The sequence below is a fragment of the Mesoplodon mirus genome (genome assembly GCF_964341445.2).
Source record: "Mesoplodon mirus genome assembly, chromosome: 7".
In the NCBI taxonomy this organism is placed as follows: Eukaryota; Metazoa; Chordata; class Mammalia; order Artiodactyla; family Ziphiidae; genus Mesoplodon; species Mesoplodon mirus.
In genome coordinates, this window is record NC_138983.1 from 100,416,032 (window position 1) to 100,431,751 (window position 15,720).

Consider the following 15,720-nt stretch of genomic DNA (forward strand, 5'->3'; position numbering starts at 1 on the left):
GGCACATCAAGAGCCCCATCCCTCGGGTAAGGCCGCCACTGACTAGCCCCAGAAATCCCCTTCTACGGGAGCCACGTAGGACAAACCGGTCCCGGTGTGGCTTACCCAGAACCCTGGCCACAGGCCTTTGTCTGACCCCAAAGATGAGCTGGGGCAGGGCAGTGCTCCAAGCAGCACAGAGAAGCACACGCTGCTGCTGACCACAATTTTCCCGAACTGCATCAGGCACCCACGACCTAAGCATGCGGGCGAACGCCGACCCTACGACTGGGTCCAAGGGCCTGGGCCTCCCAAACGTGCCCACCACCCCCAACTGTCCCGTCTCAGGAGGATTTCACGCCCACCCTGTCCTCGACGTTCACCTAGGTGCCCTCACTCACCATCACCGGTGAGGTTTCTGGGGTCCGGAGCAGGCTGCAGGCCACAGGCCACAGGCCACAAGCATGCACACTGAAGAAAGCGGGAGAAAGACCTCCACTTGCTGCCAACACATCTCATTAGCCCAGGAAGTCTCGAGGGCAAAGCCCGAAGTCAACCCCAGTGGGGGAGCAGCTGATGGGACCGCAGAGTGTGACTCGAGGCAAACACTAGCTTTCTCTCCAATTTGGCCTCCAAAACATAATACACCCCGTCTGGTAGGAAGAACGCCCTCGTTGATCCCACGCCCTTGGAGCGTGCTGTCAACTCCTAATGACTGCAAACAAGCCTGCCACAGAAAATAATTATGCTCATCTTTCTGGTGCCTTCATCAGCCCTCATCTCATCTGAATGAAACCTCTGCCTTTGGAGGGAGAATCCGAGTACTCTCCACTCCCTCCCATAGGAGACTGTCACTCTGGAGGGTCTGGCTCTGGCTGCAAGTGTCATTCCACTGCTACCAAAAACCCGTATCCGTACCTGCTACAAAACAGAACACATACCTGCTACGCTGGAGGTCTTGCACCGCCATTCCTCTGCTCTACTGTATCAGACTATTACTAACTACAGGACTAGCATTGCTCCGGAAAAAGGAGATGCGTGCCAGGAAACAACATTTCATAGGTGCTCCACTCCTGGATGCCACAACGCTCAAAAGGACAACCAGCCTTGCAATCCACAGCTGGGAAGGGTGGCCAGAGCAGTCCGTTCTCCGAACAGCCAGCACCCAGACGCTGGGCCGTCGGAAGCGTATTGTTTCCTCTCACCTCCCTCGGCACTGGGGGAGGAACCGCCCCGTTCCCACCGACGTGGTACCACACGCGAGCCGCCTGGGTTCACTTACATCTCTCACTGTCGTTCTGGTCGGCAATGGCCTCCTCCAGGGCGACCGACTTTGGCTTTTTGTCCTGACTTCCTTTCAGCCTTTCCCAGTCAGCGGGGCTGAATTTGCGCACCTCGGAGTCTTTGGTCGTCGGGTGGCCACCTTCTCGCTCTTTCATCTCCAACTCTGAGAAGCGCATCACTGCACGCTACAAAGAGAACGGAGATGGAAAAAAGACACACCTTACCACCAAAGCTATTTCACTGCCCTTACCTTAAAGGAAAGTATCTGCAAAGAAAAGTTTGCCCAAAACCAACCACAATTTATGATACAACTGAGATATTTTAAAATTGAACGATAAAAACGTAAGAGTGTCTATGTGTAACTAGTCACACACTCTTTATTCGTAAAGCCGTATGTATGTAGAGATATATGTGGTGTGTATGTATAGCCATACATACACTGTGGCATACAGACAGACATTCTCTTTCGAAGGTAAATAAAACAAAACAAAAATACAACGCAAAGAAAGCGAAACAAAAACACAACAGAAAAGAAAACAAATGCACAATGAATAAAGACGACCATGGCCCACAAACTTCCCTTTGTATATTTGGAAATGAAATTTAACTCAAAAGGTTTATGGAAGATTCTAGTAATAAAAATTTGAAGAACTGACCTCACAGTAAGCAGCGGGTAGACATAAAATACTGTCCTCTTGTAATCCTTCCATCTATGTAATTAAAATGGGCACTCAATGGATCATTTAGATAACTTCATCCATTTTTATAAGCATGAACCAATTTTTTTCTTAACATTGCAAAACAATTTGGCTTTATTTGTCTTTTAATTAAAAGTAAAATACCTTAAGGAAATTCCTATACAACATCTATCATTCACTAGCAAGTTAAATACATACTCTATCCCTTTAAGCAAGGTTTGTGTTTTTGGTTTTTTTTGTTTGTTTGTTTTTTTGGTGGAAAAACAAAATTGCACGAATCTCACAGACATGCGGCCGCTACACACCTCCACCAAGTATCACGTGAGGCATTCTGAGCAGCGCTTTTAGGTATATTTGTTAACGTACAGTAACGGCAGAGAAATCAAAGCGACTGATAGGTAAACGTCACGCAGTCTTTTAGACATCCTTCTCAATAATTAAAACTTCCGTTATCAGCATTCGAGTGGAGTTCGCTTAAAATCTACAGAATAACTTCAAGTATCCACTTACGTCCCCTTACTGGACACATTTCAAACATTTAAATTATCCTAAGCTTCATTAACCAAATCAGCCCGGTGTCCTGCCCTATCATACCCCCGGCCCCCTCCTCTTCACACATTAAAAAAACCTGACAACTGGTCAGGCTCCTGAAATTCGGGTGGGGGGGGCTCACCTGCAATGCCCGCTGCTCCCGGCCGAGCTGACTGGAGTCTGCGTACAGTCCGGTAGCGACACACTTGAACCGGGCACCCACGTAACCAGCGGAGTTTGCGATTCTCTTTGCCAGCTTAGATGGCTTTGGTTTCAGAACTTTGCCATCGGTTGATCCTGCCTCGTCAGCTCCGTCTTTGGTGTAGGTGGGGGTGACGTCCACACTCGGTGGGGCACTGCCCACGCAAAATGGTTTGGGATCCTCTTGGGTTTTCCCGAAAGTGACCGCAGAGCCGTCGCTCCCCAGGGTCGGCTCCAGGAATGGAGTCGAGACCGGCGTCGCCAGGTTCTCCTTGTTGGTTACCGCTGGAACATTCTCCTTGCTTAAGCCGGAAACTGGCTGGCCCGGAGCCTGTTTGAAAGTATAGGCTTCGTGGAAGTCACTGATGCGCCCCAACTCCTCTCTCAGGGCAATGAAATCCCGCTGTGGCTGTAGGGCCACATTTTACTTTTTTATTTTTAATATATGTTCACATGTTGCCATAAAGGATCCAAGGTGCCCCATAACGTAAGGACACACAATATTAGCTTTAAAAAAACATGAAAAAAAAAAAAAAAGGTAAATCATGATCCTGGAAATGGGTTGTATCCTTTTAAGGGGTGAGAATAACAGAATGAGTGAGCCAAAGATTTGGGAAAGGATCTCACATTTCCAAATGTCCAAATCTTAAAATTGCACCAAGTGGGAATGTAGCTGTGGCAGTATTAACCTGAGAGAGCTCTATGATCGTTGTCTTGACTCATCACTTGCTTGCAAGGTTATAAATGACAGGGTAAGTGAAGGAGGGCAAGTAGACAGATAAGAGTCATTTCCTCATTCTCAAAAGAAGGGGCATCACCTAAGGAAGGGGACTCCAAAATCCTACAGGAATCCTCTGGATATACTAAATTTTCTAGGTGGCAAAAGTATCTCATTTGACCCTAGCAGCCAGATGGAACTTAGAAAAGTAGTGAAAAGCTACTCAACTGAATGCACGTCATATGACTACGAGCACGTCAGTGAAAAGTTCAAGGGAAGATGCTGTGGAAGAGCAGTTCACCTTGTGCTTGAGCGTCCTCAGAACGTGCAATGGGAGGTGCAGTACCTGCTCTGTCTCACAGGGACCCTCCAACCTCTAAACGCATCTTTCCTGGGAAGCTGAATTCAAAAAGTCAATTTAAAAACAAGATAGGGCTTCCCTGGTGGCGCAGTGGTTGAGAGTCCGCCTGCCGATGCAGGGGACACGGGTTCGTGCCCCGGTCCGGGAAGATCCCACATGCCGCGGAGCGGCTGGGCCCGTGAGCCATGGCTGCTGAGCCTGCACGTCCAGAGCCTGTGCTCCGCAATGGGAGAGGCCACAACAGTGAGAGGCCCGCGTACCACAAAAAATTAATTAATTAATTAATTAATTTAAAAAAGATAAAAGTCTCTAGTAGAGAAATTGTATCAGAGCCTAGTATTAAGAGCTGTAGAGCCACAAGTTTCCCATGATACAGCCTTAGCAGAGGCTGTTAAGGCAGTGACAGAAAATTTGTACCGAGGGAAATAGCAGAAGAGTTTGCCTACAATTCACGAAAAGGATCCCTGCACTTGGCCTGAAGGAAATCAGCAAAATTTGTAACAGCTTGTGTATTTGTATGCGGGATTGAGAATGAATTTCATTTTTTAATTTCTCTGAATTATCACATAAGATTCAGAAGATGCTCTCTCTGCCTAGAAGCCACCCCACTGGGATAACTATGCCTACGGAGTTCCTTTGCCTATGACTCCGACTTGCTAACAGACTGGCAGCCTGGCCCCAGGGCCTGGTCGCTGCTCCCAGTGCAATGGTGGATATGGTGTCAACGGTTGCAAAATCAAAGCCCCTTACATCCTCTCCATGCCTCGGTCCCACCCCCCACCCCACTCACCATTGACGTTCAGGAAGGGGAAGGCGTCCTGGATGGGAACGTGGTGCTGTGACTGGTCCAGCTCATCTTCCTCATCTTCTTCATCCACATCATTATCTTTCTCATCCCAAGGAGCAGATCCAGTGGATCCTACCCGAGAAACACACACACACACACACAAAGGTCAAAAGTGAGGCGCTCACGTTGCACTGTCATCCCTGCAGCTGACCCACTGTTCAAGCTAGGCACTGCCAGCACAGAGGTTCCTTGGGTTCAGTGTGCACCCTCAATGCCAAAGAGTGGGAACCAAGGGTGTTCACCCCACTCCCAGCTCCTCCTACGGAGCCCCAGTGCAAGCTCTCATCCCCTCCCCTATCCAGGAGCTGCAGACCCTACTCCCTTCTCCTAGAAATCTTTTAATTCCTACTCTAAACCCCTTTCCACACATTCGCATCCCTTCTAAGGGCCCAAGGAGCACAGCTTCTCTCCTTTATAAGCTTACTGTGAAGACAGACCCTTCCCTCATGGCAGAGCCTCACTAGATGCACTGGAGGTCAAGTCTAAATTATCTGGCTCTTAGTCGGAACTTGCTAAACATTGAGTAAATATAGGGATCAGGTGGTATTTTCCTAGGAAAAATACCATACAAATTAAATGATCACTTACCCATCATTTATAAAGAGAACTTAACAGCCTTCATAATGTCATGGCAATTGATTCTTAGAACAGCCTTTGAAATACGCAGGAAAGATGAGAACCCAGATTTTATAGTGGAAGAAGCTGAGGCTCAAAACGTTGAACGACTTGATTCAATGTCCCACAAGTAGTGAAATGGAAAGACCGAGGTTTATAACTCAGACCTTCTAAGTTTTAAGCCCTCCTTCTTCTAAACTACCTGGCCTCTCTTCTCAGTGTTGAGTCCCAAGAGAAGTTATTTTTTATAGAACTCAATACCCTCTCTTCTTTCTAATGCTTTACTGTTCCACTGGGTGGGCAGGAAGACTGTGCTGAGTTTATATCTTTTGTTCTCTGGGTTCTTTCTAGGGACAGGATTTCTTGCTTTATTTACCAGTCTTCAACATTGTAAGCGAGGCGACTTTCAAGTCGACTATCGCTTTAAGGGTCCAGCCCGGAACCTGGCACACTGTCCACCTTCTCCCCAGCAGCTGGGGCCTCACCTGGGTTAATGATAGAGCCCTGGGGCTGGGGGATGTCACACACTTGATATATCTTCACTGGGTTCATGGGCACCTCCTTGGTGCCGTCGTACATCAGGTTGAATTCCCTGCTCTTGTTGAGCGCACAGCGGAGCTGGGCCTTCCATTTAGCTGGGTCGGGGTCGTCCACCCCTTCCTGGTACTTCCCCTGTCTCCACAGCCCAGGCCTGAGGGATAGGAAACCGCAGTGCGTGCCTGCTTGTTGCCCAGAAACACTGGAAAGTGTGCCCGCCCTCCCTCATACAGACACAGATACACACAGCCCTGCCTGACCGCCCCATCACTCCAACTCCAATTTACAGAGACTGCAGCAGAAAACACCACGCTGGGGACCAGGCAAGGCAGGGCCTGAGACAAATTAAGCCAAATGCAAATACAGTATTTTAAAAAGAGGAGCCTCATCTCAAGTGCTTGTGCCAGCATCACCTGTCAAGACTACAATGGCCTTAATGAAGGGTTGAAAATAAAGAAAAATCTGGAACAAGTATACACCAAAATACTAATGGTAACTTTTGGATAGCAAGACTTCAGGTAATTTTGTTTTGCTTGCCTTATTTGTTTTTCACATGAATTGCTTATATAGTGAGAAGAGAAAGGGAGGTGGCGTATGATATGAAGAATTTAGGCTTGCTGTTCCCTCTCCCTTCAGTCTTTAATCTGATGCACAAATAACTGTTGAAACCAAGTACCTTTAGGAGTAGCAGCCCATAGGAGGGCAGGAAGCACGCTCTGGGGGTTCAGCTGGCCTCAGTGCGAGGCTGAGGGCCTCAAGTCCTAATAAACTCACACCACCTGCCTTTCCCTGCTTCCTCAAACTCCCACATTGGGAACATTTTGCTGGGAACACCAGGGGCTGGTGGCCTGGGCCAAAACCAGTGGGGCCCCGCCTCTCTGGTTTTCAATTTCCAGGTCTAACAGGCATTTATGTGTCTGTTCACGGGATATCAGCCCTCCCCCACTGTTAACGTATCTCAGATGTCTACACTTTCTTCAGGGCTGTGACGTACGTGCTGGTGCAGAAAAGGGGGATGTCTTTTGCAGAGGACTCAAGATCAAGAGAACGAGATGGACCGGCCAGACTGCTCCCACTTGATGTTAGGAAGATAAGGTGGCCGTGTAGTTAGAATTCTGCAGGGGAACATAGCCTATAGAGTCTATGGGTTTGCGGATCCACAACTTTTATTTTTTCAGTAATGCCAACCAAGCTCATAAGAGACTGACATATAATCCAGAATGCCAGTCTACTCGTTTTCAATGGGGGATAAAGCTGGTCAGTGACCAGCATGGTTAAGTCCAATAACCTGGACGTAACCATGTATGATCTCAACCAGTAACTCCTGTATCTGGTTTCTAATGACAATTCCAAGAACATAAGACCCACTCAACATTTAAATCCAAATTTTCAGATGACTCCAAAGCTAAATGGAAATGATTTGATATTGAACTCTAAATCTGCATTATCTAGACTATCTCTTACCCAGTTGGGTAACCCAGAATCGACAGTAAAAGGCTCCTGCTTTCCCAAAAATCACAGGGCATAAAAATGAAAAGCACTGGAAAGGCAAGACCCCCAGTGAATTTGCAAAGCTGCTCTTGTGTCTTTTTTCTTTTGGACCTTGAAGCCAGGAGAAATTCTAAAAATACAAATGTATTCATTTTTAAAACTTGACTTGACTATTGTTCAGATCCCCAAGCCTACAAAAATAATTTTATTTTTTTAAAAATGTTCCCTGCCCCAAAGGAGTTTACAATCCCTTAAAGGAGACAGATGAGTCAATAGATCAGAAATACAGATACTATGTGAACACCAGTAAAACTGCCTAATCCGTAAAGAGTCGGGGGGTAGGTATGGTTGGCCAAGTTTATCAGAATTTATGATTCTAGGGCTGAATCTTGAACATGGGTAGAAGTTAACCAGGTGAGAAGCGTGGGTCACGATACTCTAAGCAGAAGAAGCTTTATGGGCAAAGGCAGAGGCTGAAAAGCACAGTGCTTAGGGGACCTACAAGCAGTTCAGCTTGCGTGGAGGCAGCATGAGATCAAAGTCTGGGCTTGTAAGTAGGAACCATGCCAAGGAGTTTGGACCTGATTCTTAGAACACTGAGAACCACTGAGAGATTTAAGCAGGTTGTGATGGGATCAGATTTAAGTTTTAGAAAGAACCATCTAGCTGCAGGACTGAAAAGGGTTTGAAGGGAGGCAAGGCATGAAGATAACACATAGTCTCTATATAATCCATATAATAGTGTCACTAGGGCCTGAACTAAGGAGGTGGCAGTAGGGATAGAGGATACAGGTAACGAACGAGCCGTTAAAGACGCTGACTTGACAGAGCTTGATGAGGAACTGAGTCCTTGAAGAAGGTGAGAGAGAAATCAAGGATGATTCCCTGGTTTAGGGTTTGGGAGACTGGGTGGGTGGTGATGCTGGCCACTGAGATAGGAGCAGGTTTAGAAAGATGATTTCCCTTTGGAAATGTCGGATTTCAAATGCCTGTGGAAGGCCTAGGGGAGAATGCCCAGCATGCCCAGGGCAGTTTTTTATCCCCACTCACCTCTCACATCACCTGAGGGACTCTCCCTGCCTGCCTCCAGCCTGGAAGAAGGTCCACCAGATTACTGACATCTCTGCCCTGTGGGCAAGGACCAATTTCGTTTCATTTCTGTATCCCTGCTCAGGCTTTAGCACACAGTAGGTCAATGTGTATTTGTTGAATTGCCTCAAATTTACAGAAATACACTTCTTGGGGAATGAATAAGTTGCTATTACACATGGAAGACCAGAAAAACAGCTATGAGCAGAAGGCCAAGGAGACACTGCAGAAAGTGCTGGAGGAGAAAATGCGTGCAGGACAGCAACTGCAGAGCAAACAGGTGTGGGGATGCTCCATAATCCTTGGGGCTGGGAACCCTGGGGCAGTCTGGGTGGCAAGGGAGCCAGCTGCACAACCCCCTGGAACCCCCAAGGCACCACCCTCTCCTCTGATCTCCCTCAGCGGTCCCTGGCCCTGGCCGAGCACAAGTGTGAAGAGTGGAAGAGCCAGTACGAGAGCCACCCCCAGCATGCAACTGTCCCCGACCCTGCCAGCCCAGTAATCATGAATGCCGTCTTCCTTCTCTTTTTTACAATGTGGTACATATGGATTTTTTTAAATGAGATTTAACCAGCTTTTCAACCTTTCTTCTTTCTAACAATATCAGTACTCTCTGACTCTCCAAATGCGCCTTTTCAAGTGGATTTAATTTATGGAAAAATCACCCTTCATACTTTCCCTTTCTTTTTTAAACCTCCCCATGGTAGTGTAATGTAGTAGAAGGAGATTTGGCCTGGGAGCTTGGACACCAGGGTTCTAGCGGCAGTAACCCACAGTTACACACGTTATATTATTAAAGAAAAAAGTCACTTACAGAAATGTATGAGGCCATTATGCACATACACACAAATATATATTCACTCATATATCCATAAAAAAGTAGTCTGGAAGGTTCTATAAAATGTTAAAGGTGTTCATCCCAGGGTGGAGGAGATATACGTTAACTATATTACCCTCTTAAATTTTTACGGTAAATGTATATTACTTTTATAATTTAAAAAGCCAAACTTTTCATTTTTAAAAACCTAAAACATGAAAGAAAACTGGAAAACCAACAAAATTAAAACAATCCCTAAGTCTGAGGCAACGATTTTTTTATCCGAGTACAAGTGATGAATGAAAATACTAAGTAAGAATGGTGTGTGACACCTTAAAGTATAGAAAAGAATACAGTAAGGCAAGTAGGCATTAAGATAATAGAATATAAAAAGTTACCCAGATATATTCAGACAACGGACTACTATTCCAGTAATAAAAAGAAATGAATTACTAATATGAGCTACACGGATGAGTCACAACAACATGAGGAGCCAAAGAAGCCACGTGCAAAAGGGTACTTGTTGTATGCTTCCATTCATATGAATTTCTAGAATAGGAAACACTAATACATAGTGAAAGAAAGCATGTCAGTGGTTGCCTGATGCCAGGCCTGGGAAACTGACTGTAAAAGGACAAGAAGGAACTTTTTGCAGGTATTGGAAGTGTTCTGTATCTTGACTTTGGCGATGACAATATAGATATACACATTTGTCAAGACTTATCAAATTACATGCTTAGAACGGGTACACCTTGTTGAATGTAATTCATACTTCAATAAAGTTGATTTTAATGTTAAATTAAAAAGTCACCTATGGGTGGGCTTCCCTGGTGGCGCAGTGGTTAAGAATCCGCCTGCCAATGCAGGGGACACGGGTTCGAGCCCTGGTCCGGGAAGATCCCACATGCTGCGGAGCAACTAAGCCCGAGTGCCACAACTACTGAGCCTGCGTGCCTAGAGCCCATGCTCTGCAACAAGAGAAGCCACCGCCATGAGAAGCCCGCGCACCGCAACGAAGAGTAGCCCCCGCTCCCTGCAACTAGAGAAAGGCCACGTGCAGCAATGAAGACCCAACACAGCCAAAAATAAAATAAAACAAAAAATAAATTAATTAAACAAAAAAACAGCAAACCATTAAAAAAAAAAAAAAAAAGTCACCTATGGGGACTTCCCTGGTGGCACAGTGGTTAAGAATTCGCCTGCTAATGCAGGGGACGTGGTTTCAAGCCCTAGTCTGGGGAGATCCCACATGCCGCCGAGCAACTAAGCCCGTGCGCCACAACTACAGAGCCTGTGCTCTAGAGCCCGTGAGCCACAACTACTGAGCCCGTGTGCCACAACTACCGAAGCCCACGTGCCTAGAGCCCATGCTCCACAACAAGAGAAGCCACCACAGTGAGAAGCCGGCGCACTGCAACAAAGACACAATGCAGCCCAAAATAAATTAATTAATAATAATTTAAAAAACAATAGTCACCTAGATGTCTGAGCGAGACAGAGTCCCTTTAAGCTTTCAGTCCCAGCTCTTCTCTGAAGCCTCCCCTCATTCACCCTGGCAGCATGTGACCACTTTGCATCTCTTTAACACCTTATATTTATCGGTTCCATTCAGATTTGATGCTTGAAAAGTTTTGTATATTTTATGTCTATCTTCCATTCAACTTGGTTCCTCTAAGGCAGGAACAATAATCTCTTTCATAAATTGAGACCATTACAAAAACAGAATTATGTTCCCTTTCCTCCCAATCAGGGGAATTTGAAGTAGGATTGATGAAATCCTGGAAATCATAAGCAAAAATGTCATTTCTGCATTTTTATGGCCAGAGGGTCCTGTGTTTTCATCAGATTCTGGAAGATATCACAGAGCCCAACAATGTTAAGAATCTCTGCTTTGAATCCATGTGCTTTCACCCAGCTCTGTGGTACAAGGCACCCTGCCCCTGGGGCAATCTGTCTGTGGTCCCTGCAAAGATGATAAACCCACATCAAAGACACTCACTCGGGCCTCCCTGGTGGCGCAGTGGTTGAGAGTCCGCCTGCCGATGCAGGGGATGCGGGTTCGTGCCCCGGTCTGGGAGGGTCCCATGTGCCGCGGAGCGGCTGGGCCCGTGAGCCATGGCCGCTGGGCCTGTGCGTCCGGAGCCTGTGCTCCGCAACGGGAGAGGCCACAACAGTGAGAGGCCCGCGTACAGCAAAAAAAAAAAAAAAAAAAAAAGACACTCACTCTTCTGCATGTCCGTGGACTCTACTGCCATCTCTTCCTCCACAATGACGTCACTATCGCCATCTTCAAGATTCATTTCTGTCTCATCTAGAACACTGTCTTCTTCCTCTTCCTCCTCCTCATCTTCCTTGGAGACATCCTTTAATGTGGCAAGTAGTCTGTTGTAACCAGAAACTTGTTCTGGTTCACTCTATGCTTCACTTTCAGAACTTGAAGTATCTATAAACTCTCTGACTAAAAGGAAAATGGGGATTTTAAAAACAAAAATTATACTGTTCTTGTTGCTACCCCACGACTATCATCAGGTCCACAGTGGAACCAAGTTCAGACTTCTCTAGATAAAAACTAGCTTTTCTGCAAATACGCAGTCCTATCTATTCAACCAAACCTAGCACCAAATTTGTTTAAAACAGCTAATCTAGCTATGATTCTAGAAGCGCTTCCTCTTCTTTGAACTGCTCATGTTCCACATGGGAAGACAGCAAACTAAACACATGGAGCTTTAGGTTATAAGGCGATCTAACCTATGTGTCAGACATTTGGCACCTTTAAAGGAGCAACAGGAAAACTTACAACAAAAAAGTGTACTTTATTTCTGAGTCTGTGGTAATGAAATAAGACCTTTGATGATTTTGCACTCTATTTTATGTTAAGCAAACACGACATTCCCTCTTAGGATTCACCAAGAGCCCTCTGGTAAGCCTCCTTAACAGGCTAATCTCTCAGGACAGTTTCATACTCTATACTATATTAGTTATCACAATGGCATTTTAACAGACATCTGCACTTAAAACTAAGCAATATTACTAAAGTATAGCTTACATCTAAAATCAAAGAGAGTGGAAATGTAGCCAAACTTTAGTACCATATATAATCTTAAAAGTAACAGTCCAGAATCTACTATCATAAAGAAGGTATAAAGCATTACCAGTTGACAAGTCTGTGGTTTTGCTTCCTTTCTGGAAACCCTGAGAAGAAACAGGCAATGTTAAACTTTAACTACTAGTATGTAGCAATTAGGAAAAGTCTAATGATACAACTTTAAATGAACATGGCAGACTATACCGTTATAAATACATTATATCTATTGTCAAGTAAAAACTCCATATGCATTTGGACAGGTTTTGGAAGGATATGCCAAATAGATAATAAGAGACGAATGAAAAAGTCTAACAAGACCACATGACAAATACTACAGTCACACAGTAACAGGCTCTCATCCAAAAGATGGGAAATTTTGGCAAATAAAAGCCCTCGGGGTTCACCTTTTCTAGCAAGTTTCTTAAGTAGACCATCCCTCTGACTGTTGATAAAGCAGCCCAAAGGGGTGGGATGAGCACTAAGATCATAACTGAGAGTCTGGACACTTAGAGAGGAACCCACAACTACCCAAACATTACTTTCCTCATGGTCATTGAATAGATAGGTGATGTCGAGGGTCCCAAGCAATTCTTTTTTTTTTTTTTTTTTGCGCTACGCGGGCCTCTTGTTGTGGCCTCTCCCGTTGCGGAGCACAGGCTCCGGACGCGCAGGCTCAGCGGCCATGGCCCACGGGCCCAGCCGCTCCGCGGCATGTGGGATCCTCCCAGACCGGGGCACGAACCCGTGTCCCCTGCATTGGCAGGTAGACTCTCAACCACTGCGCCACCAGGGAAGCCCCCAAGCAATTCTTTTTTTATTTTTTTTAACTTCTTTAATTTATTTATTTTGGCCTGCTATGGGTCTTCGTTGCTGCGCCCGGGCTTTCTCTAGTTGCGGCGAGAGGTGGCTTCTCTTGTTGCGGAGCAGGGGCTCTAGGCTCGCGGGCATCAGTAGTTGCACCACCCTGGCTCAGTAGTTGTGGCTCGCGGGCTCTGGAGTGCAAGCTCAATAGTTGTGGCGCACGGGCTTACTTGCACCGCGGCATGTGGGATCTTCCCGGACCAGGGCTCGAACCCCTGTCCCCTCCGTTGGCAGGCGGATTCTTAACCACTGCGCCACCAGGGAAGCCCCCAAGCAATTCTTTAAAAACATAGAAAACGAACACAAGCTTATAAAATCTCTGCCCAGTCGCCACACAGGAGGCGTGCCGTCTAGCATCAAACTACAGGCTCAACAAAGGGTAGGAAGACCGGCGAAGAACCCCATCTCAGGCGGGAAGCCGCCAGGATCCCCGGGCGAGCTAGGCCGGCGCCGGGGCAGCGTGGCACGCGGCGGGAGCTGCCCTGTCACTACCCCCGGGGCACCGGCGGACCAAACGCGGGGACACGCGGGCTCCCACCGGGAAAGGACGCCGGCAGCGCCGGTCCCAGCCTCGCCTCTCCATACCTGTCATAGAAGGGATGCTCCTCGCCGAAATCCCTTAGATGCTTCTTCTGCTTTTTAGTTAGGGAGTTGAGCAGCTGGCTCTGGCTCCGGCTCCGGCTCCGGCTCCCGCGTTTGACCATGGGGAAGACGTCAAGTCAGCCAACCTCCAAGAATCGCGTTTTTCACCTGGAAGTCGTCTCGTCAACCCACTCACGCGGGATTGCCAACGGCGCTTTACGGCGGAAGCAGGGTGCCATAAAGCAGACCCGCTTTACGTCGCGCTTGTACGACAGGCGTGGCTGTGAGAATCAGCCTGCATAAACGTGTAGTAACTGAGATGGTTGAATGCAGTGCCTTTCTATTATGCCATAATACAAATACCAACTAACATTTAAGGCTGCCGGTGCATCTCAACTCATCCTCACAACAGTAAACAAATAGGCCTTGTTAATAAGCCTGATATTGGAGATGAGAAAGCTGATGCTTACAAAAGGTTACACACACACTAGCAAGAGAGGAGATGGAAACCTAATTCTCTCTGATGCGACCACAGGCTTTTCCCACTAGGATCTGCCACATGCGTGTGCTATGTGAAGAATGAGGACGCAAGGCTGAGATTCCCGCCCTTACCCTACCCCCTCATTTTCTGAAAGTATTGCAAGGGCCCTTGGTAACACATCTGTTCTGGCATTTTTCATGTTATAAAAGCAAAAACACATCCAGAGAGGTAAAGTGACTTTCCTAAATCACCCGGAGAGTCGATGTTAGAGAAAGCAGTCAAACTCAATAAAGTGTCTCAAAACTGAATTGGGGCAAATTGGGATGGAAAACTTTTAAAGGGTAAGTAACTTTTCTGTATCTGGGTCGTGGTGGTGGTTACACCTGGTATACAATTACCAAAATTAATCAAACTGTACCTTTGAAATTGGTACATTTTAATGCAAGTAAATAATAATCTCAATAAACAAAGAGGTCAAAACAGCGCAACTGGACTTAATACTCTAGAGACAGGCAGAGTGTGCAGGGATACTTAAAAACCACAGGATAGGGCTTCCCTGGTGGCGCGGTGGTTGAGAGTCCGCCTGCCGATGCAGGGGACGCGGGTTCGTGCCCCAGTCCGGGAAGATCCCACGTGCTCCGAAGCGGCTGGGCCCGTGAGCCATGGCCGCTGAGCCTGCGCGTCCGGAGCCTGGGCTCCGCAACGGGAGAGGCCACAACAGTGAGAGGCCCGCGTACCGAAAACAAACAAACAAAACATGAAAAAGTCTCCAAAGTCTTTTGGAGGTGGGCAGCATCAGTAGCGAATCGGCTGCTCCAGGAAGTCGTCGGAAAGGAAGATTTAATGTCCTTGTCACCCATACAGACATCACTGTGATTTCGCTGAAGTCCAAATCGGTTCACATAACCCCCTTGCTTGAAATCCTTTAAGGGTTCCTCACCTTCCATGGGATTGGGCCTCAATGCCCCAGCAAGGCATGCAAGGCCTTTAGTGGGCTGAATCCTCACCTGTCCGTCTCTCCAACCTCTCTACTCCCACCCACCCACCTCAGCAACAGGGTCCACAGACAGTTCTCCAAACACATCTTTCCACCTTGCTCATGCTGTTCCCTCTCCCTGGAACCTTCTTTCCCAGGAAACCCTGACTCAGTGCATCCTCTCTGCAACTCCCCATGACCTTTCCTCTCTCCTCCACAGCAAGAGGAGCTTCTTTATCTTCTGGGTTCCCAAAACCCTTTGTAGACACCCTTCTAATCTAGCCCATGACAACATAATTATTTGTTAATTGCTTTGTCTCCCCCAACTAGACTATGAGGTCTTTCAAGGGGAAAGCCGGAGGTCTGAGCTTTTTAAATCATTAATGCCTAACATTATGACAGGAACATGGTAACTGTTTAGAAAATGTTTGATAAATGAATGAAGGTTTGCCTGCTAAGCCTCTGCCAGAAAAATGTGAAAAGCAGAATGTAGTTACACCAACATTCCACTAGAGAGAGGGAGGTAAAACTTTATCCCCTCTAGTGTAGCATTTTAGCCTTGTTCTC

General features: G+C 46.7%; 1 protein-coding gene and 1 pseudogene across 3 annotated transcripts in view; both read right to left on the reverse strand.

Moving 5' to 3' along the window:
- LOC309808909 (BCL-6 corepressor-like) overlaps positions 1-3,117 on the reverse strand; it is a 36,579-nt pseudogene extending 33,462 nt beyond the window's left edge. The window contains exons 1-3 of the transcript in view: positions 2,635-3,117; positions 1,920-1,973; positions 1,262-1,448 (exon numbers count right to left, since the gene is read on the reverse strand). The product of the transcript in view is annotated as a BCL-6 corepressor-like (transcript). The remainder of the gene's footprint in view (positions 1-1,261; positions 1,449-1,919; positions 1,974-2,634) is intronic.
- Positions 3,118-4,434: 1,317 nt separating this feature from the next.
- Positions 4,435-13,903, reverse strand: LOC309807237 (interferon regulatory factor 6-like). 2 transcript variants are annotated; one of them, XM_082626585.1, is made up of 3 exons: positions 13,700-13,903; positions 5,720-5,925; positions 4,435-4,691 (listed from the first exon to the last, which is right to left on the reverse strand). In XM_082626585.1, exons 1-3 carry the CDS (start codon positions 13,816-13,818, stop codon positions 4,519-4,521), a joined length of 498 nt encoding a protein of 165 aa, XP_082482711.1. In that variant the 5' UTR covers positions 13,819-13,903; the 3' UTR covers positions 4,435-4,518. The 2 variants fall into 2 exon arrangements, with proteins under 2 accessions (XP_082482711.1, XP_082482710.1); XM_082626584.1 differs by lacking the exon at positions 13,700-13,903 and adding an exon at positions 7,236-7,553.
- Between the last annotated feature and the right edge of the window lie 1,817 nt (positions 13,904-15,720).

Bases quoted from the DNA above. Each gene is read 5' to 3' on its own strand.
- LOC309807237 (XM_082626584.1), bottom strand. From the start codon at position 7,414: ATGAATACATTTGTATTTTTAGAATTTCTCCTGGCTTCAAGGTCCAAA. The intron at 5,926-7,235 runs GTAAGAGATAGT...CCTATCCCTCAG, and splicing joins ATTCTGGGTTACCCAACTGG to GCCTGGGCTGTGGAGACAGG. The intron at 4,692-5,719 runs GTGAGGCCCCAG...TTTCTCGGGTAG, and splicing joins GGGCTCTATCATTAACCCAG to GATCCACTGGATCTGCTCCT.